Source organism: Terrapene carolina, unplaced genomic scaffold (assembly GCF_002925995.2).
Source record: "Terrapene carolina triunguis isolate 2854851 unplaced genomic scaffold, T_m_triunguis-2.0 Scaffold211, whole genome shotgun sequence".
In the NCBI taxonomy this organism is placed as follows: Eukaryota; Metazoa; Chordata; order Testudines; family Emydidae; genus Terrapene; species Terrapene triunguis.
In genome coordinates, this window is record NW_020664562.1 from 30,784,955 (window position 1) to 30,804,584 (window position 19,630).

The 19,630-nt window shown below is 40.0% G+C and overlaps 1 protein-coding gene across 1 annotated transcript in view; it reads left to right on the plus strand.

The window, feature by feature from the left end:
* LOC112114242 (adhesion G protein-coupled receptor L4) overlaps positions 1 to 19,630 on the plus strand; it is a 99,646-nt gene that overhangs the window by 42,739 nt on the left and 37,277 nt on the right. The window contains exons 3-5 of the mRNA XM_024210850.3: positions 10,961 to 11,113; positions 17,715 to 17,870; positions 18,723 to 18,793. Coding sequence (XP_024066618.2) covers positions 10,961 to 11,113; positions 17,715 to 17,870; positions 18,723 to 18,793 — 380 coding nt within the window. The remainder of the gene's footprint in view (positions 1 to 10,960; positions 11,114 to 17,714; positions 17,871 to 18,722; positions 18,794 to 19,630) is intronic.

Below are 19,630 nucleotides of genomic sequence, written 5' to 3' on the forward strand. Positions count from 1 at the left end.
TACCAGACTCTTCCCACACTTAAAATATAATTATATATGAATAAATTGTGGATCCACTTGCTCCAGGTCAATGTGAAGGCTGTACTGCCATTTCACATCCTATCACTAGGGGGGAATGATAGTGCAGTTCATGCAAGAAAATGCTCTTTTTTCAGAGTTCAGTGGAGATGAGCCTGAGCCAAACCCTAAATCGAAACACCCATCTGCCATCCCCATCCTTTGAGGGAGTTCAGAATCCCCACCTGAATCTGGATCCAAATTTCATGTCTGGCCCCTAACTCTATAATGGACCAAACCAGAACAGAATGTGGTTTTCCCTTGCATCCAGTAGACCCCAGTTCAGCAGTGTATGTAAGCATGTGCCTAACTTTGTGCATGTGAGTAGTCCCATATAGATCATTATAGCCAGTGAGCACAGTCCATTTCATACTGTATGGTCAGAGTATAGTTAGGTCTCAGCCTAACTCCAGCCCCGCTCAAAACTCCCCTCCGTGCTCCTGAGGAGGGCTTCCTAGCAGGCAAGGAGTTGTGAAATTCTCCTCAGTGCTTCTCACCCCAGCACCCACCTGCAAATTGGAAATGGGCAGTTTCTGCTGTCATTTGGGCCTAAAGTCGACAGGCTGAGGACTCCAGGATTTGACCCTATATAAACAAAATGTGGGCATATACCTTAGTTTAATGTAGTGTTGTTTATCTCAAGCCCTTCGTTGTCTGTTTTATGTTATGAGTAGCTCGTTAGATAAAGCCCTAGGTGTGTCTGCCTAATTCAAGCTGTAGTCTTGTTTATCCACACTGCAATGACAGGGTTTGTAAGCCAGACTGTTGTGATGCATTTCCTGGCTGGTGGTGATCAGGGTCTGTTGTCTGGAAATTTGGGAGAGTGTTGCCCAGAACATAAACTTTTCTTCTTCTTTTTTTAATCAAACTGCTTGCTGATGTGTTCTTTTCTGTAATCTTTGGTGTGGGACCAAAATGTTTAATCACGCATGACGGTTTCTCGCCCACATCCTCTCCAAATAAGTTCGCTGTATTTGTAATTACTCAGGAATAGATGCTGCATGTGACTTCTCAATAGAAATTGGATAATTGTTTATGTCCTCTTGTCAAGTCTCCATCAGCCCATTTTCCAGAGAACTAATCCATTCCTCACAGTCACAGACTGAGAAGTCAGACAACTCACTCCTAACCTGGACTGCCAGCATTTCAATTTTGTTTGTGACTCATCATTTTCTGTTATAACTAGGCTATTACAAACAGGTCACTCACTTTTCTTCTTTCAGTCTGTGCCTTAACAATCTCACCAGACCAGATGCTCTGCTGGTGTAAATTGACATAATGCCATTTGAAGTCAAATTTCTACTTGCTTTGTGATGAATTCATAGAACAGCCAGTGCTATTCCTGATGGGTGTGGGGAGTGCCGCCTCCTATGGGAAAACTCACAGCGGAGGGAGGAAGTCTCTGTGACGTCAGCTTGTGAAGTTTTCCTCAAATTGTTCTAAACAGGGAGGGGGGTAGGAGTTAGCTAAGTGAAACAAGCAATTGACTGTTTCTTCACATGAATTCTGGAACCACCCATAAGCTTCCAAGCAGCACAGCTGTAAAGGAGATGGGCTACCGAGTCTTCTCCTGTCCACTGCTGCTCCTGAGATACCCCCGCCCTCAACAGTGCAGTGCTGCAGACCTACACACATTTTTGGTGAATCATACCAAGGTGGGGAGGGTGTGACACGTCTCCTCCCCCCACACACACATTCACGGGACTTTCTGAGGGAAGAGGAGTGACAGTGCCAAGGACGTTACTAAATAAACACATCCCTCTCCGTATGGGAACAGTGAGATTGTACGCAGTTGTTCCAGACTTCACACGGATCCTAAATGATTGAATTCCCTGCCCCCCACACCCATGCTCACTTTCCCTTCTCTAACCTGACTAATCTGAGTGCCTGCTTCTTCTTCTTGAGTCCCAGCTGATGCTTTGCAGGGTAAATGTTTTCTTTCCAGTCAAGGAGTAGCATTTTAATGATGTTTTTTCTTTTATTCTGTTCTCCACATACGAATGATCACAAATTATAGATTTTCTTTTCATGATACTCCACAAGCATTGGAGAAGTGCATTGTTCTGTGCAGCTAAGCAAATGACACTTCTCATCACTAGCATTTATCCCAACAATAAATGCATTTCACATTTAATTTGTAATGTCTGATTTTACAAACAATAATGAGGAAAGCTTTTTGGGTAACATAAGAACCTCTCCAAAGTTTGCCCAAGCTCTGAATAAACCCAATGCTGAATGCTTTTTTGGTTTCAAAAAAGTGTAACCCTTTTCCTCCCCACTGTCTTTCATTTTGGGGGGCTGCTTTGCACTTCAAGTTTCAAACCAGGACCTCAGAGTCTGTTTACATGGAATATGCAGCCCCATTGTTCAGCTAGAAGCACAAGAAATACTGGCCTCAATTTGCCCATGCATCAATGCAGAGCCTGGTGCAGGGATTGAGAGGGCAGACTTGCGCCTCACTGATTCCAGGGGTTCCCAGGGTTAGTTTGGAACTGGTGTGGAACCATTATACCCACATGCCTTAAAGACCTCAGCATGCTATTAGAATGCCCGGGGCATCTCCAGTGCCACAAACTCTTGCAAGGAGGTGCACAGCCATGAAAGCACAGCGGGAAAGAGGCATGGGTATTTCCCATGCAGCTGTGTGGCTGCTGTGTATTCCCTTCGTGCCAGCATAGCTGGCACAAAGGCACCGGAAGTCAAGGATGAATCAGGCCCATTATGAAAAAAATCAATCCTAATGAGATTTCCAGCCCAGTTTTGCAGTCTCAAATGGTTCATCTAAGCATCTGCTCTTTCCTGCTGATTTGGACCAAACCTAAATGCTGAATATTTTAAGAATCATAAATAAATTGTGCTAAATTAACATTAATGGTAACATATTGCAGAAAGGAAAGCCGGATTGTTAATGGCATTGCTATTCTCAGGTCAGTCTCTTATAACTGTAGAGATACTGTACTGCAGCATATGAGTAATGTATGTAAGATCACCCACTGTTCTGAGACCTCTAGACAGGCTAAGCACAGCAGGGTGAGTAGCACTGGAATTTGTTTTACAGGAAGCCTTCATTTCCTTGCTTTTGAGGGGTTAAGTGAGGCACTTCAACCACTGCTCTCTCTTGGGGGTTATGTTGGGGAAGGTCAGCTTTAAGTTTCCCCCAGAGGCTTTTCAGGAGCTCTAGCAGTAGAGGCTGCTGTCAAAGGAGAACAGCAGAATGCAATGAATCAGTGTATTCCCCAGCCACCTTGGCTACATTCCCTTCCCAGCCAGTGCTGTCCATTTTTCAGACTGTGATGGTTTTCACGCTAGTCCCCAGGCTTGTGCTGTCACAACCACCCTGACAGATTTTTGACCACCAGGGACCTGGTTTATGCTGGCCTGAATCAGGGCTCAATCTGATTCTTTGTTTTAATTGCTTCTTTTAGGGTAATATGGGGAGGGAGGAAAATCTGACAATAAAGCTGTGAACATACATTAGCATCAGTATGAGCTGAGGATCTTATTAACCATAATAATATCAAATGTGTAACTACCTTTATGGAAAGTAGCTACTGTGCTTGTTCAGTTGTTGCTTTTTAAAACTCAGTGCATCATTTTAGCAAGCCGCTTGCTATGTGTGGGTCCAAGAGGGCTGAATTTGTTGTAGAAATATTTTGTAGTTGAGGGAGAACAAAAGTGTTAAACTCTCTCTCTCTCTCTTTTTAAATGAAAGTGGTTGATTTCAAAATTTCTAATAAGAAAAATAATGCTATTGCTACCTGGCTAAGATCTAGTATGGCGGGTCTGAACCTGAGACTACTTGGCTAACAAACTGTTCTCACTGAAACAAAGTTTATCATGGAGATTCACTAATTTGTAATGGAAATCCTTTAAGGCAGTTGTTTTGCTCAGCTAACTGCCAGGAAAGTTTGTGCTTTCTCTCAAGAAAAAAATGAAAAGCGTATTTCAAATCAAACCATACGTTTAAACTACTGTTGGCACTTCAGGGACTTCTATTTAGCTACTGCCATAATACTGACCAGTGATATCGTTTTGTAACTGTAATAGTTCCAACACATCCATATTGGAGATTGTAATTTAGTTTCCATCTAGGGTGACCAGACAGCAAATGTGAAAAATCGGGACGGGGTAGGCAGTAATATAAGCCTATATAAGAAAAAGACCCCAAAATCGGGACTGTCCCTATAAAATCGGGACATCTGGTCACCCTATTTCCATCATGCATTAAAATTGGGTAATTGCCAGAGAAACTGAAATGTTGAGTGGGATGGGGATGGAGATTGTTAAAGTCGTGCTGAATAGCACAATGATGCATTTTTCAGTAACATGGTGGCATCAAGACACAAATGAATATTTTAAGCCAAAAGTTGTATTTCACCCACAATTTAGAGTTCATGCATAAGAAATGTTCCATATGTAAAACTTTCTTATAACTGCATTGAAAGAAATAGTTATAGATTTTCTTTACCAGTAGCTGTACAAGCTACAAGGTTGGGGGTGGGGAGGTCCAATACACAGCCTGCTGAAGTCAATGGAAAGACACATTTGGCATCAGTGGTTTTTGGATTAGCCCCTATAATTAATTCATGAACTAATGTCATGCACTGTTTATACAGAAATAACATCACCCCAATTCAGAATGCAGTGGGCAAGTAAAAGCACATCAGTCTCTCAGACCTATTCTTTTAGAACAACTTTATATGTAGCCTGGAAACTAGCAGAGAAATTGAGTTTGGCCAGTAACTGACTTGATTTTTGTTTGACTATAAATATGCCCGTGCATCAAAAAATTTAATGTGTTCTCTGAAAACAGATGTCCATTATCCTTATATTTTTGAGACCAGCATGAATAATCACTTTTATTTTACACTTATAACAAAAAAACACCCTACTCGTACACGCCCCCACGTACAGTCCTTTTTGATCTTTGGGCTACTTAAAACTAATTTCCTGTAACTAAGTCACAAATTATTCATGGTTTCCTCCCATTGTGATATTTAATTTATAACAATTTGAGTGCATTCCAAATATTATAGAACTCTGTGCTTAAAAAAAAATGAATTCAAGACTGATCAGCCATTCTGTGAACCTCTTGTATATCAAATAGATTGGAATGCCACATTTCCATTTAGGCACAAGAATTACCCTTGTCATTTGACCACTCTTGTTTCTAAAAGTCATTCATATTTTTCATCAGTTATTTTAAAAAAAAAATCTTTAAAAAATACCTGTTTCACTTGTGTCATTTCTTTCCCTTGATTTTCAGTTCGCATTCCTGAAATATTGCCTGCAATGCTTAATGGGTTTCTTTTGCCAGCAGTTGCTTTACTGTGCATGCACGTCATAATTAGATTATACAGCAACAAAGCAAATGGCTCATATGCCTGTTCGTCATTTAGGGTATCCTCCTTTCTGTCCATATTGCTAAACAAGTTTGTTTAAGAAGGGGTTAGAGATTTTCTAATCTATAAATCCTGATTTTGTCTGATTCCCTGTAAACCACAAATCTGATAGCATTATAAATTATGTAAAAATTGGAAAAACATCTTTAAACTCATAGGCTTCACACTGGAATTTTTTATACAGTAGCTCAATATCTTGACTATAAAAAGAATTGAAAAATATGTTTTGTTAATGGTTTTTAAATATTTTTTGTGAAGTCAAGCAGAATACTTAAATACGACAACGGCCACCCTTGCCACTGTTCATTGATATATGGGATGCAACCTTCCATCAACTGCATAGCAGAAATTCCATCTGGACAGTACTGCAAACTTTCCATTTATGTGAAATTTCTTTTTTCATGAAAACACATCCCCTTTCTGTCCCTTGCGGGAACTCAGTAATTTTTTTCCATAGTGAGCATCCCCTTTGTTCCACAGATGTCAATGATACTTTTGCCATTAATTTCAATGGGAGTAGGACCTGGTCCACTAAATTAGATCCCTGGCACGGTCTACTCAAAATGTCATATATATGAAATCTGAGCGTGTAGGGAAAGCTAAATGAAAGTTTACTGTCAAGTCTTCATTGATATCATATTAGCACTTCAGATGCTCACTTTGCTTGTGTTTGACATGTAAATTGCTAGGTTTCATCTCAGATGACTTTGAGGTTTCTTGCATTCCAATCTAGATTATGACAAGCCTTGTTGTTTCTGAAAGCAGAGTTGGTGGTCAAGTTAGAGATGGCAAGGTCATGTTTGGCCTAATTCTCTACTGCACTCCCTGTGTCACTGTTGACAGCTATGCAAAATGGTGTAAAATGCTGCCATTCTGAGTTTGGTAGCATTTTGCACCCACTCTGCACAAGTCTAAATGACCACCCCAGCTGCAGGGCATCTCTCCACCTCTCTGCTGATGCAGGCTCCTTCTCTAATGTGCATTTTCTAGTGCATTGTCCAATTATTTTAATTGTCTCAGGTGATGGAATATCCACCATTTCTCTTCAAAGGCTATTCCTCAGTCAAAACAGATCTCATAGTTTCTCCTATTACTCCTATTTCTAATGCCTTGTCCCACATCAGAAAAGTTTATCTTGCACAGTGCAAGCATGAGGGAAAGGTAATGACCATGACCGGGAACAATTGGTGAATTTTATCAGGCATTAATGAAAACAATGCAGTGTGACCACCAAGTTCCTCTGGTCTAGGAGCTCTATCCTGCAAGGAGCTCAGAACTCTGGCTCCAGTCCAGTAAACCACTTAACAGCATGTGCATAGTCCATTGTCTTCAAGGATGCTACGGCTCACACTTACTCCTATATGTCATTAGACACACACATTTTCTGTCTTGCTATGTCCTACCCTTTATTTTACCTGCACTGTTACTGCAGAGTAAAAGAGGAACCATACAAGAGACCTGAAACTTACTTCTCTGCACACTTGTACATAGTTATAGCCTGCATTTACAGATAGTGCTAGAAAGCAATAGCGATTTGCTTCCTGCTGTGCATCATGTCAGCACTTGTAGGTTCAATACTAAATAGTTTCTCTCTTTCCTTGGTACTGAGATACCTAAAATGTTTGTACACAGTTATTAGGACCCTCCTAAACATTGTGGAACCAAATTATACATAGATCAGGCCTGATTCTGCTGTCTGTGACACGGGAGCAAATCAGGATTAGAACCATTGATGTATATGGAGTTGCATCCATGTAAACCTGACGTTAAGTGATCTGGGAAGTTAGCTTTCATAATCTTCCTTGTAAGGAGTTCCTGCGATGCCTTTGTGTAAGCAGCCTAAAATTCTGTGCTCATTAGCTAATCAGGCCAGATGAATGAAAACAAGCCAGGCTTGTAGGGTAATTAAAAAAGAGACTTGTTTCCTCTGAGGAAAGTGGGGGGCAGCAGGAGCACTTATCTGAAAAGGTTCCCAGAACAGGAGATCCTTCTAATATACAATGCTTACCATTAAAATATTTATGAGCTCCCTAAATATATGGAATGCCGCCAATACCACAGGAAAGTTAATTAGGCAAAACTGTAAAGATTTTAATGGTGTCCACTGTATGAGTCAGTTTATACTGCTTGAGAGTGTTCTTTGGGCCACTTGAGAGCTATAATACAGCCAGGCTTTCAGGACTGGAGCTCTTATGTCCGAGACACTAGAAAATACAGGCAGGAGTTTTTGTTTTTTCCACTCACAAAATTCTATGACCTCTGTCTATTCAGCTTTATTTCCCCCTGGCCTTGAATAAATCTCCATATAGTCAGTTTTCTTACCCACTTCTGTTCTTCTAAGGCTTCCACCCCACATTTTCCAAAACCAGTGTGTCTTATTTTCTAGAAATCATGGCATTGCCTGCCACAACACCAATTTTTTCTATCTTAATAGTAGAAATTGTATGGCACACTCATAGCCACACTGATTTTTTTCAGCTGAAAGGCTAGGGTTCTAATGGATAGTATGCATCACAATAATGGGTCATTCTGACCAAGATAACCAAACACACACACAAAATGCAATTCCATCGTCACACTCCCTGTCCCCAAGAGGGTGAGTTCTAAAGGAAAACAGCCTGAAGGTTAAAGTTTTCTATGGCATGTACTCTAGCATGCTTGTCATTGGAGTGAGAAGCATGCCACTGATCATGAAGTATTCATAGCTTAAATTATTAGTTTCTGGCTCTGATTCTGATCTCATTTATACCACTTTTTCCCTGATGCAATTCCATTACTTCACTGAAGTTAATTCGGGGGTACACAAGTGTTCTGTAAGTGAGAGCCAAATCACACACCCTTCTCTATTGTTTTCTCAGAAGTACAGCTGCTAAAGCCATAAAATAAATATTAACATACATTAGCAAATTGCTTTTACACTTGAATTCCTTATTAAATTAAATTACAATATTAGTTATAATGAGTGTAATCCATTCATTAGCATTGACCCAAAGTCCTCTGGAGAATGTTGTAAATCCATTTGATGTTCCTGAGTTGGCATTTGCACTGTGAATTAACTGAAAGGTGTGTTAAATCACATGTAGTGAAAGGGCTTCCTATTAACTTTACATCTGAAAAGGTCCCTGTGCCTGGGCTATTCCACGGGTCCAGAATAAGTTACAAGGCAGAAATTTGTTCCTGCTATATCTTTACAAATGTTGCCATTCTCTCAACAAATTTGGCACACTGGTATTATCTTTATCTGCTGGCACAGTCTTGCTCCTGTGTCTGAAAACACCTTATTTGCGACACTTGCCATCATTTTTTCTCCCCTGCTACCATGCCTCTTAATATAAATATTCTTCTGCAATTAATAGTTATATCTTAGGGCTAGTCTACACTTACTCGGTAGTTCGACGGCTGGGGATCGAAGTTCCGGGTTCGATTTATCGCGTCTGGTCTGGACGCGATAAATCGAACCAGGAAGTGCTCGCCGTCGACTGCGGTACTCCAGCTCAACGAGAGGAGTACCGCGGAGTCGACGGGGAGCCTGCCTGCCGCGTGTGGACCGCGTCTGAACCGCGGTAAGTTCGAAGTAAGGTATGTCGAATTCAGCTACGTTATTCACGTAGCTGAATTTGCGTACCTTACTTCGACTTGGGGGGTAAGTGTAGACCAAGCCTTAGGGTTTTATACTGCTCCCCATCACTATAGACTCTGAGCATCTTCCATATAAAAGTAAGAGCAAAGTCCCTAGTGGACTTCATGGGAATAGCCAGAGCCTCCCTCTTTTAGGATTAAAAACTCTGCTTGGAGTATTTTTTGGTTCCGGGGAGCTCTTGGTAGGTTAATTTATTTCTTTTGCTTCAGGATTTTGGGGGGGGGGAACATTTGAGTGGGTGGAGGTATCGGTGTTGTCATTCTTGCTATAATGAATAGACTTTATTGAAGATTAAGGTTTTGCAGTGTTCCCTAAAGTTGGTCAGATGATTATTTAATTGGATAGAGCATCTAGAATGCAATGTGCATGGAAGAAAATAGAAGAAATAGTTGTATTGTGTGTATTGATTCACTTGACTAATGCGCTAGTCTATGGCTTCTTAGTATGTTTTGCCAAATCACTTGGATCATTCCTCTTCTCCTCCCTCTCCCCCATGATAAAACCCACAGGAAAGGTGTCTAGAGAAGTAATCTTCGGAAAGATACCCTTATGAAGTTATTTCCCTGTTGTTCCATTGAGAGCATGGGTTGGCCCCCTTCTGAAATATACCACTGGGCCTGCCTTTATAGTTGGTGAATCCCCCAAAATTTGTGGGAGATTAAGGTTATCTAGGTCAGAATTCTTGCCCCTGGCAGAAGCCCTCTTCTCTTTGGCATTAGCTGTCCCAGGGACCCTAAGGAGAGGAGGCTCCATAGCAAAAATAATGCATTCTTTTCCAAAAAATCTCTAGAAGGATGGAAGTGGAGAACAATATACTGTATATCTGTGCACCTGCCCATGGCCCATCCTCCATGTGTGGATCTCGGGACACCATCCACATGTTAAGGACTGGGACAAATGTCTGAAGGTCAGAGCAAAAGTCAGGTCTAGTGGGTACAGCAGGTGTCCAGGTCAGCAGATAAAGTCAAGGGTCAGCACCAGAGCCAACTGCCAATTACCAGAGCCCAGGGTCAGCGCTGGGACTGGTAACTGAAGTGAGGCAAAATGACAGGAACTGGAAGAGAGGCAAGGATCAGGCACAGAGCAGGAGCACAGTGGTGAGCAGGAACAAAGGCAGGGGGAAGCCAGGAGGAAAGAAGGAATCAGGAACAGGGTTGGGTGCAGAATGAAGGAAGCAGGCACAAGCAGGATCCAATGCAGCAGCAACAGGGAATTACCTAGTTGCTCAGACAACTTCCTATGCCTCCTTCTGGCTTACGTGGAGTTTGGCGATCCTCCAATCCAGGCTCCTGTGGGTGGTGCCTCGGCTGAGGCTGTAGTTATATTAGCTCCTCAACCCACCAGGCTTCAGCAGACATTGGGTGGAGATGAAAATGCGACAGTTGTCTGGGCACTCTCAGGCCTGGGTTTGAGGCCCATGACATCACACCAGGTCTCTATTTGGAGATCAGGCAAACATGAGCGTATCTGACCTGATATGTGATTTGGAAGTGGGGATTCCTGCTAGAACATCAGTTTAGTACATGCATTTCTGTTCTGCTCTAATACAGAGCTGGTTTTCCTTTGTAAAAAGTGACAAAGAGTCCTGTGGCACCTTATAGACTAACAGACGTATTGGAGCATAAGCTTTCGTGGGTGAATACCCACTTCGTCAGATGCATGTAGTGGAAAGTTTTACTTTGGATACCTATGTGGCTTTGAGCATGATTAAGTCTTTGGCATTGGTGAGGCCAGTGCTAAACAAATAATCAGCATGTTAATCTCAACATCTATAAATAAAAAATACTGGAGTCCAGATTAAACCATTATTTTGTTAAACTGGCAAATGAAAATTATTTTTATGTAATTTGTCTCTTGACAGATGATAACGAATGTGAAAATGCTACACAACCTTGTGGAGAGAACGCCAACTGTACCAATACTGTGGGGAGTTATTACTGCATGTGTGCAACTGGTTTCAGATCGAGCAGTGGTCAAGAGAAGTTTGTAACTAATGATGGAACCTTTTGTGTGGGTAAGTTACTATAATGTCATCCAGGTAGCTTTAATTTGTCACTTATTTCTTATGCCTCCTGTTAATTAGAGAAATCCAGTAAAAGAAATTCAGGTGCCCTGATCTGTGCAATTTGGATGAGAGCTTCCCACAATTCACAGACCTGGTATTCCAGTTCAAGCCCCTATGTCTCAATAATAAAATTCTGCTTCCTATAATCTTTACTCAACAAAAGTCCCATTGACCTCAACAGAACTTCAGGATTTAAACCGAATGCAGTAGCTTTATATAGGAATACAAATCTAAGGCCAAATGGTGGCCCGCATTCTTTCCATCTTACACCACCTTCTCCTGGTTCTGCCAACACAATGGGCCTGGCAGGGGTCAGATGGGATTTGGTCAGAATTCAAGGCAATCCACTGATCCTGGACCAGCAGAATGGCCTTTAGGGTTTGTCCCAGCCACGTTCAGTTTGCTTACACCTCAGCACCAGACTCTGGCCAATATTCCAAAATTCCCTTCATCCCTCACTAATTCTTCTTTTCAGTTCTGGTTTAAGGTAGTGAGTAGAATGAGTAGCTACCTACCCTCTGTGCAGTCCTTCAGTTTCTGCCTGTGTAGCAGTTTGATGGATCACGTTTAGGATTACAAGACAGAAATATTCTCTGTGAAAATATTATTTCTGAACAATTGTGCAGTCCTTAAGGATTGCCCTTCCTTGGAAGAATTGTAACTATTTCTCTTTTTTCAATCCTTTGGTAATTTTCTTTGTGTGCTGTGATACTCTTTGGGGAATGGAAAAACAAGCAATAAATCTGTTGCCTCTTTACACAGGTATATCCTCTTTGGGCTGATTATATCTAGTTCCAGATATCTCTCTCCAAAGCTTGGCAGTCCTGACAATCTCTGTCTTTTCTTATCATTCCAAATATAAGCAAAATAGTGGCATATTAGGCTAGAGAGTGATCTAGTCAAACTTTCATTGATGTTCCTCACATCCTGATACCATGTTTCCATTTAACTTGAGAACAGATTCACAGCAATTTAGTAATCTGGGATTCATGTTGTGAGCACAATTAGCTATAAAAATTACCTATTTCTAGAAGATGTCTTGATTTTTACTATAAGCTTCAGAAGTCTTGTCTTCAAAGTTTTCACTTGAATGTTCCTAGTTTTGCTTTACTTTTTTGCCAATTGAGAGAGATTACTTTTTATTATTACGTTTGTCTGTCTATATCCATCCCTTGTCTCTTTTCTTGTACTAAGATTATGTCTACACTGCAGCCATAGGTGTGACTGAAGCACGTGTAGACATACCTGAGCTAGCATTGGTCTAGCTAGCTATGTACTCAAGAGGCTAATCCGTGCTGCCACCTGTGCTGCTGCAGCTTCACTATTATTATTCGAGTTAGCTAGATCCAAGCTAGCTTGGATATGCCTACACGTGCTGAAGTCCCTGATTTCAAAGCAGACGTATCCTAGATTGTAAGTATCTAGATGGGGCAAGGACTATCTCTTTGTTCTGTGATTGTATACCACCTAACACAATGGGGTCCTGTTCCATGCCTAAGGTATTATAAATTAATAATAAACTTTTTTCCCTGCTGTTCAGGGTGCAGACATTCTACTGTCATCCTCTAGTGGTCCTTCATTGTCAGCTTTTCTCTTCTTTTGTGCAAATCAGTGTGGATGGAGCTGACATGTTCCAAAACAAAAAATAACCTCGTGGCATATTATCTCATTAAATACAGGTACAAAATAAATAAAGTCAGTTTTGCAGTTTATCAAGGAAGCCATAGAGGATTACGTTGTAACCCATGGATCATCTACATGTGGGAGAGGTCTCAGACATGTCTTCTACACACAGACAATAGCACCCTAGTGGTGTACCTAGGTGGCAGGCAGTGCCATATGTCTGGAGTGGGCATCAGTATTATAATAGGAGTGTTGTCTATGCTGTACAACTCAGAGCTGCTTAATTTGCACTAGGACAGTGCTGTCAGCCCACTTGATGATTTATGTGGCCCCAAGACACATTCTGAATTTGCACAATCTAAGCTTTCTTTAAACAAACAAACAAAAAGTTTCTATCCCTCTGAGATGTCATGTTAACCTTTCAAATGTGAAGCAAGCATAACCGATGCAATGTTGTCTTCCTGGGTCTAAAGACAGCCTAAAACACTGGTTCTGGGAGATGGCAGTTCCCCCCCATTAATCTAATTGGGCTGTTAACTCTCATATCTAATGATGACACTTTACATGTCAGTGATAAGTTTTTCATGGCTGATCATTATATCAGATAGATTAGGGAATGGGGTGATGATTACACCCACAGGGAGAAGAAAAACTGGAGGTTGCTGTAGAGAAGGAAAAACACAGGGAAGAAAGGAGGAGAGTCACAAAGACAGGGGACAGCGAAATTGAGAAAGGAGAATAGGGAATGGAAAAAAAACACAAAGTAGAAATAGTGGTGGTCCTGAAGGTGAGGATATTTTCCCGCTTCTGATGCTCAATATAAGTTAAATAATAATTATAAGCTTATTTACTACATAAAAGCCATTTTCCACCCTTGATCTTTGTATATTAGTTCTCCTGTGGGTCAAAGGGGAATGGACCCTAAATTGTAACCCCAGCCCAAGGGGTCAAAAATAGAATTTGTTTCTGTCCAGAATGAATTTGACATCTCTGCATCACGATTTCTGGAAGAAGCTGCACCATTCTTCCAAACATACGCTACTGCATTCGGGTCCTGACTTTTCCCCCAGCTGATTGGCCATTCACCCTTTCTCCCTCATAGAACTTCGGAGTGCCGTTTGTGTGGGGATATGTTATTATGCCGCATAGCTGTTATCTCTTTGCATATGCCCTTCTTAGGACAATTTGGAATCCACTTTGTGTACATTGCTTCCCTCCACAGTGCAAAACCAAAAGGAACATCTGGTCCTTTACCAGTGGACTTTTCAATACCCTGCAAGCTACTAATAAGCATCATTTATAATGTAGACATCAAGCTGTCTTGACTGGCTGATGAAGAATCAAAGAAATATAGCTATGATCCCATAATTGGCAAGACTGAACATAATAACCATTCTCACTACCTTTATATTAATTGGAATTATCTTGCCTGCTGTAGTAAATGAGCAGTGACAAAAAAGCAGAAATATAATAAAAAGTTATACATCTCTTTTCATACTAGTTAAATGGTGTTGGTGGTGTTATTTTGGGGGGTTTTGCTTTAATATTTCTTTCTGATCAGAGCTATTATAAAGGCTTCAAAGCTCACTTCCAGAGTTTATTTTGAATATTTTCTGAAAGGCAGGGTTCCTTGCTGAGCCATGGCAATTGGTCTTCTCATTAAAGGGCCCAGTCCTTCAACCATCACTCATGAATCTTCTCACTAAAGACTACTCATGTGAGTTAGAGTCATAAGACTGGGTTTTTGGGGCCCAAACTTGCTCCTGTTGTAGGTAATGGGAGAATGAATGGGCTCCTAGCTACAAACCTCAGGTGGAAATGGATCACTTTCTAAAAGCATTGACAAGCTGTTGTTTCCTGTTTGGTCTAAAGTTGCATATTCATCTAAAATAGAATGACCCCCCAAAAACCCCAAAACCCTGCAAAAAGTACAGAAGAAAATGTAAACTGACACTTTTAAACTATTTAAAAGCAACATGCAATCTACCTTGAAATGGTAGTAAAATTGTTGATGGCACCTGCAAATCATATTTGTTTAAAGAGAACAAGAAGGTGATCAGTACCTTTTAATTATCTATTCCAGTAAATATTTTCTCCAGCAAACACTGAATTAGCTAGGATTCATATAAATTAATTCTGTATAGACAACTCAGCTGCAGATAAACTATTTGTATATACTCCTCAGTCGGTTTGTATGTCCTTAGCATCTTTGTTGCCTGTCATGTCCATGAACTTCCATTTCTGTTTTGATAATCCTGCCTCCTCATTAAGGTCTCCATTACAATTAATATGTGACAACAGTATGAAAAGAAAGGTAATTTGTATAAATACCTGATAATGACAAATAAATGATTTGGGTTTATGAAAAACAAATTATCATATGTTCCAAGACAAGTATAATAACCTGGAAAAACTTTTGTAATGATAAGTGACATAGCAACCTGATACTTAGCAATGATGATCTGGAGTACGTTCAATTATTTATGCACATCTCTAGGAGGTATAATTTTTAGGAAAGGAAGGTTGCTATTAGTCATCTATTGATTTTAATACCAACTTTATAAGTGTTGTTATAAATCAAACTATTAATAGATTACTTTAGCACACATTCAAATCAGGCATTTCGGGTTGTTGTGAAGTTTGTCATTTATTGATATTTCACAATGAGCTGCATGCTGGAGATCTTGTTAGGACTTACACATCCTTCTCTACATAGCTGAGAAGGCCAAGAAAATCCCTGGAGATGAGGCTCATCTGTGGAGCCATTATGCAGACTGGCGTTGTCATTGTTTTCTCACCCTTGGCACTTCAATTTAATCCAAGTGCATCTATGTTACACTGAGTCACATAGCGGGACATTGAGTGACATTTACATGCTCCAGAAAAGAGCCATACAATTAATTGATGTGAGTGGATTATTTAAATGCCAGGACTAGTGTCTTTGGCCCCATGCCTTCAAATGACAGCATTTAATTATGATTTACCCTTTGTGTAGCAATATCTCACATGGTACTTCTCTTTTTGTTTTCCTCACTTTTATCAATCCACTGAGATTTGACATGGTTGCCACCTCAGCAGGCAGGTCATAAAAACCATTCAGATATAAATAATACAAAAGCCCATATGCTGAAATCAAATGACTCAATATTTGTTAATTAAGTATCAAAACGAATTATCAACATAATACAGATGTCAGCAACTTAGCCTCACCTTTGATCTTTCAAGATACCTCTTAGTGCCTTCCAGTGTGATTATGGCAAGCTGTAATTGTCTAGGAAGGCCTCAGTCTAAACCAGTAGAAGATAGGAGGTTGTGGGGGACTGCAGACAAAGCAATAAAAAAAAGTGGGGTGAGATGGTTCTTAGACTCCTCCATTAAATGTTCAAATGCCATGTACAATTCCGTGGACATAAGATTTTTTTAAAGCATTTATCTGACTTTTTTTTAACCAGACATGCTTGCCGTTGGCAAATGATGTTCTAACATCTACTTTCGACAAATGTATTCCCGCTCCTCCTAATCCGTACTCTCCCCTTTCTGTGCCAAATCTATTCATTCTTCTTTTTCTTACCCATTTTTGCCTCACAGAATCACTGTCACCAGAAATCCACTCTCTAATCTAAACAGTGCCAGCACTGAAAACCAATTATCAGTTCCTCAAAACTAAAAGACTGTTTTGTAGTCCCCGCATCCATTCTCAACTTGTTCTCCCCTGAGCCCCTCTTATCAGCATGAGCCCCTCCATCAATTCATAAGTGTTTGCACCCTCCCGCAAGCAGATCTCCAGTTGTTTTCCCCCAACCTCTACCCAATGTATTCAGTAATCCCCAAATCACCAACTTAATTTTGGCCTCTTTCCCAGATCATCAGTTCTGTTTTCCACCTCCACAATCCTTCAGTTCAATTCTCAGCCCCTCCTCTTCTAAATCTATACATGTATTGGCTTCTCTCTACAAATTAATCAATTCTTTTTTCGGTCCTTCCTCTTTCCAGCCTGTTTAGTTCTTCCCTCCTCCCCCAGTACATAATTTCTCAGACCCCTACCCCACTGCTCACAATTACTCAGTATAGTTTCAAGACTCAGTGTATCAGCTGAATTATTTGGTCGCTATCCCCAGTCAGTCGATATAATGCAAGACCCCCTTTCCCATCCATCAAATCAGTTTTTGCCCTGCCTTTCCAAATCCATCAATTCACAGATTTCCTTCCCACAATTCATCAGTTTAATTCTCAGACCCACTCTCACTCAGTCAATTGAATTACTGAACTTACCTACCCAAATTAATTAGGAAGGCATCATCAATTTTAGGGAAATCAAGTTTAAATGTGGATAAAATAGACAAGTCAAGCACTTTGAAGAGCCTTTGACTTAAATATCAGATTAACCAGACAGGCAAATTGATCCTTTAAATACTAAAATAATAAAGCATTGACTTTAAATCAAAAGGCTGTGTATACCAGTTTCCTCTCTCTTTTCTAACTGAATAATAAGGTAGTACAATCTATTTTAGTATAATATGTAGAAAAATTAGGTTTCAGATTATTTTCATCATACATAGTCTAGTATTTTGATATTGTTGAATTAAACTCACTTTTAAAACATGAAAAATATATGTACAAATAGAAGGCTTTTTCAGTGAACACAGAGTTGTTATAGCTGTGCAAAAAATCAGCAGTCTCTCATTGAATATTTTTAATATTAAAAAGATGCTTAATTGTGCTTTATTGTTCCAAACCCTAAGTGATATAATTAGTAGATGTGTTTGCCATTAAATTTGGCTTTGTTAGCTTTTTGCTATTTTTTTCTTTAATAGTATTTTGTGAAATGTTGATGTGAAATTGCTTTATGCATAACTTATCAACAAGGCAGCAAGGTGTTAGTCTTTAAATACTTAATAAAAAATTCAATTTCTCACGATATTTGCAGATATAGATGAGTGCAGTGAAGCAGTAACCATTGCCTGTGGAGATCATGCGAAATGTGAAAATGTGGATGGAGGATATAACTGCTCCTGTAAGGAAGGTTATCAACCATCCACAGGAAAATTACAGTTTAAGCCAAATGATGGCACTTCCTGCCAAGGTAAATGATATTATAAAGGTTTATGTGTTATTATAGAACTACATCTTCTGAGAAACCCACCAGTGTCTCTTTATCTTCAGTTAGATTAATCAGCCAGACATGAAAAAGAGGCAAGGCACTCACACCTATATTTTCTAAGAATATCATTGAGATGTACTCTTAGAAATGTATTTGTACTGAACAATGTGATGAAATCTGAAGACCCAACCTGACATTGTGCTGACATGTGTTCTAAGCTGTATAAGCCCGATTTTTTCTCTCACTCATACCAGTGTAAACAGTGGGTACGTCTTCACTACCCGCCGTATCGGCGGGTAGCAATCGATTTATCTGGGATCGATATATCGCGTCTCGTTAAGACGCGATATATCAATCCTTGAACGCGCTCACCGTCAACTCCGGAACTCCACCAGAGGGAGCGGTGGTAGCGCAGTCGATGGGGGAGCCGCGGCCATCGATCCCACGCCATGTGGACCCCAGGTAATTCAATCCAAGATACTTTGACTTCAGCTACGCTATTCGCGTAGCTGAAGTTGCGTATCTTGGATCGATTTCCCACCCCCCCCAGTGTAGACCAGCCCAGTGAGTCAATGGGTCAGATTTTCTGCTGGTGTAAACTAGCAAAACTCCACTGAAGTAAATGGAGCTGTTCCCATTTAAACCAGCAGAGAATGTGGCTTGGTGCCTTTATACCAGTGTAAACCCAGTAAGTGAGGTCAGAATCAGGTCTTAATAGCTTATGCTTGTGAATGATCCATATGTAGGCACAAGTGTCAAATACTGTATAGGTTTGGGTTTTCTTATGCAAGAACTGTTACTGTAATTGATTAGTCTTCTTTTTAATTTCTACAGAAAATCTAAAGGCAAAGTGCAAGTTACATAGTGACTGTATAACTGAAAATATTACTCAAACCTTAGCTGAAGTAAGTAGCAATGGTTTATAGATTAATTTGCAAATTCTTTTATTGTTTCTCTTTTAAAACTGTTATTTCTATTATAATATCTATTGAGGCACTTTTAACAAATGGTTGAAGATATAGTTGAATGTAAGCATATATATAGAAGTCTTTTTAATACTTCCAGCTTATTTGAAATGGTTATGTATTTGAATAGCAGTGTTAATTTGCCTGCAAGCTTTGTTTTGTTTGTATCTCCAGTGAACTAAATCATGTTGTGCATAGAATTCAGAAGTGTGGTAATCACTCAACAGTTTCTGAATGGCAAGTTCTTGAAATTACACCTTTCTACATTTAATTATGTGCAGCTATTTGTTTGTTCTGAAGGAAACCTAGAAAGATAATTTATAGAGGCAGTGAAGGCAAGTGACAAAATATAAAATAGAGCAATAATACACTTGGGTACCAATATTTTTCTCTCCTTCAAAACATCGTGTGTTAGGCTGCATGTGAAAGAATTGGGGAACCAGATTTTTTCCCCAGAAGCATAAATTTCAAACAGCAAATTAAATAAACTGGTGAGTCCACAAGACTATCGGTTTCTGATTTGACTAAGTGAATCACCACTGTGTGTGTTTGCTTTTTATCTCAAGCAGTTTGCCTCAATGATCAGATTTAAAAGAACCCAGTCTTTTAACATAAGAGGTTTGATTTCTTCAATTTTAAGGTATACATTACATTAACATGCTTACTGTAAATTAAGTAGAGAAGACAGGATAAGTACAACATCTGAACTTAAAACCGAATGACTGTCTGTTTTTAAACCTGTATTTAAACTAGGGTTGGGTCAAAACCTTGAATCTA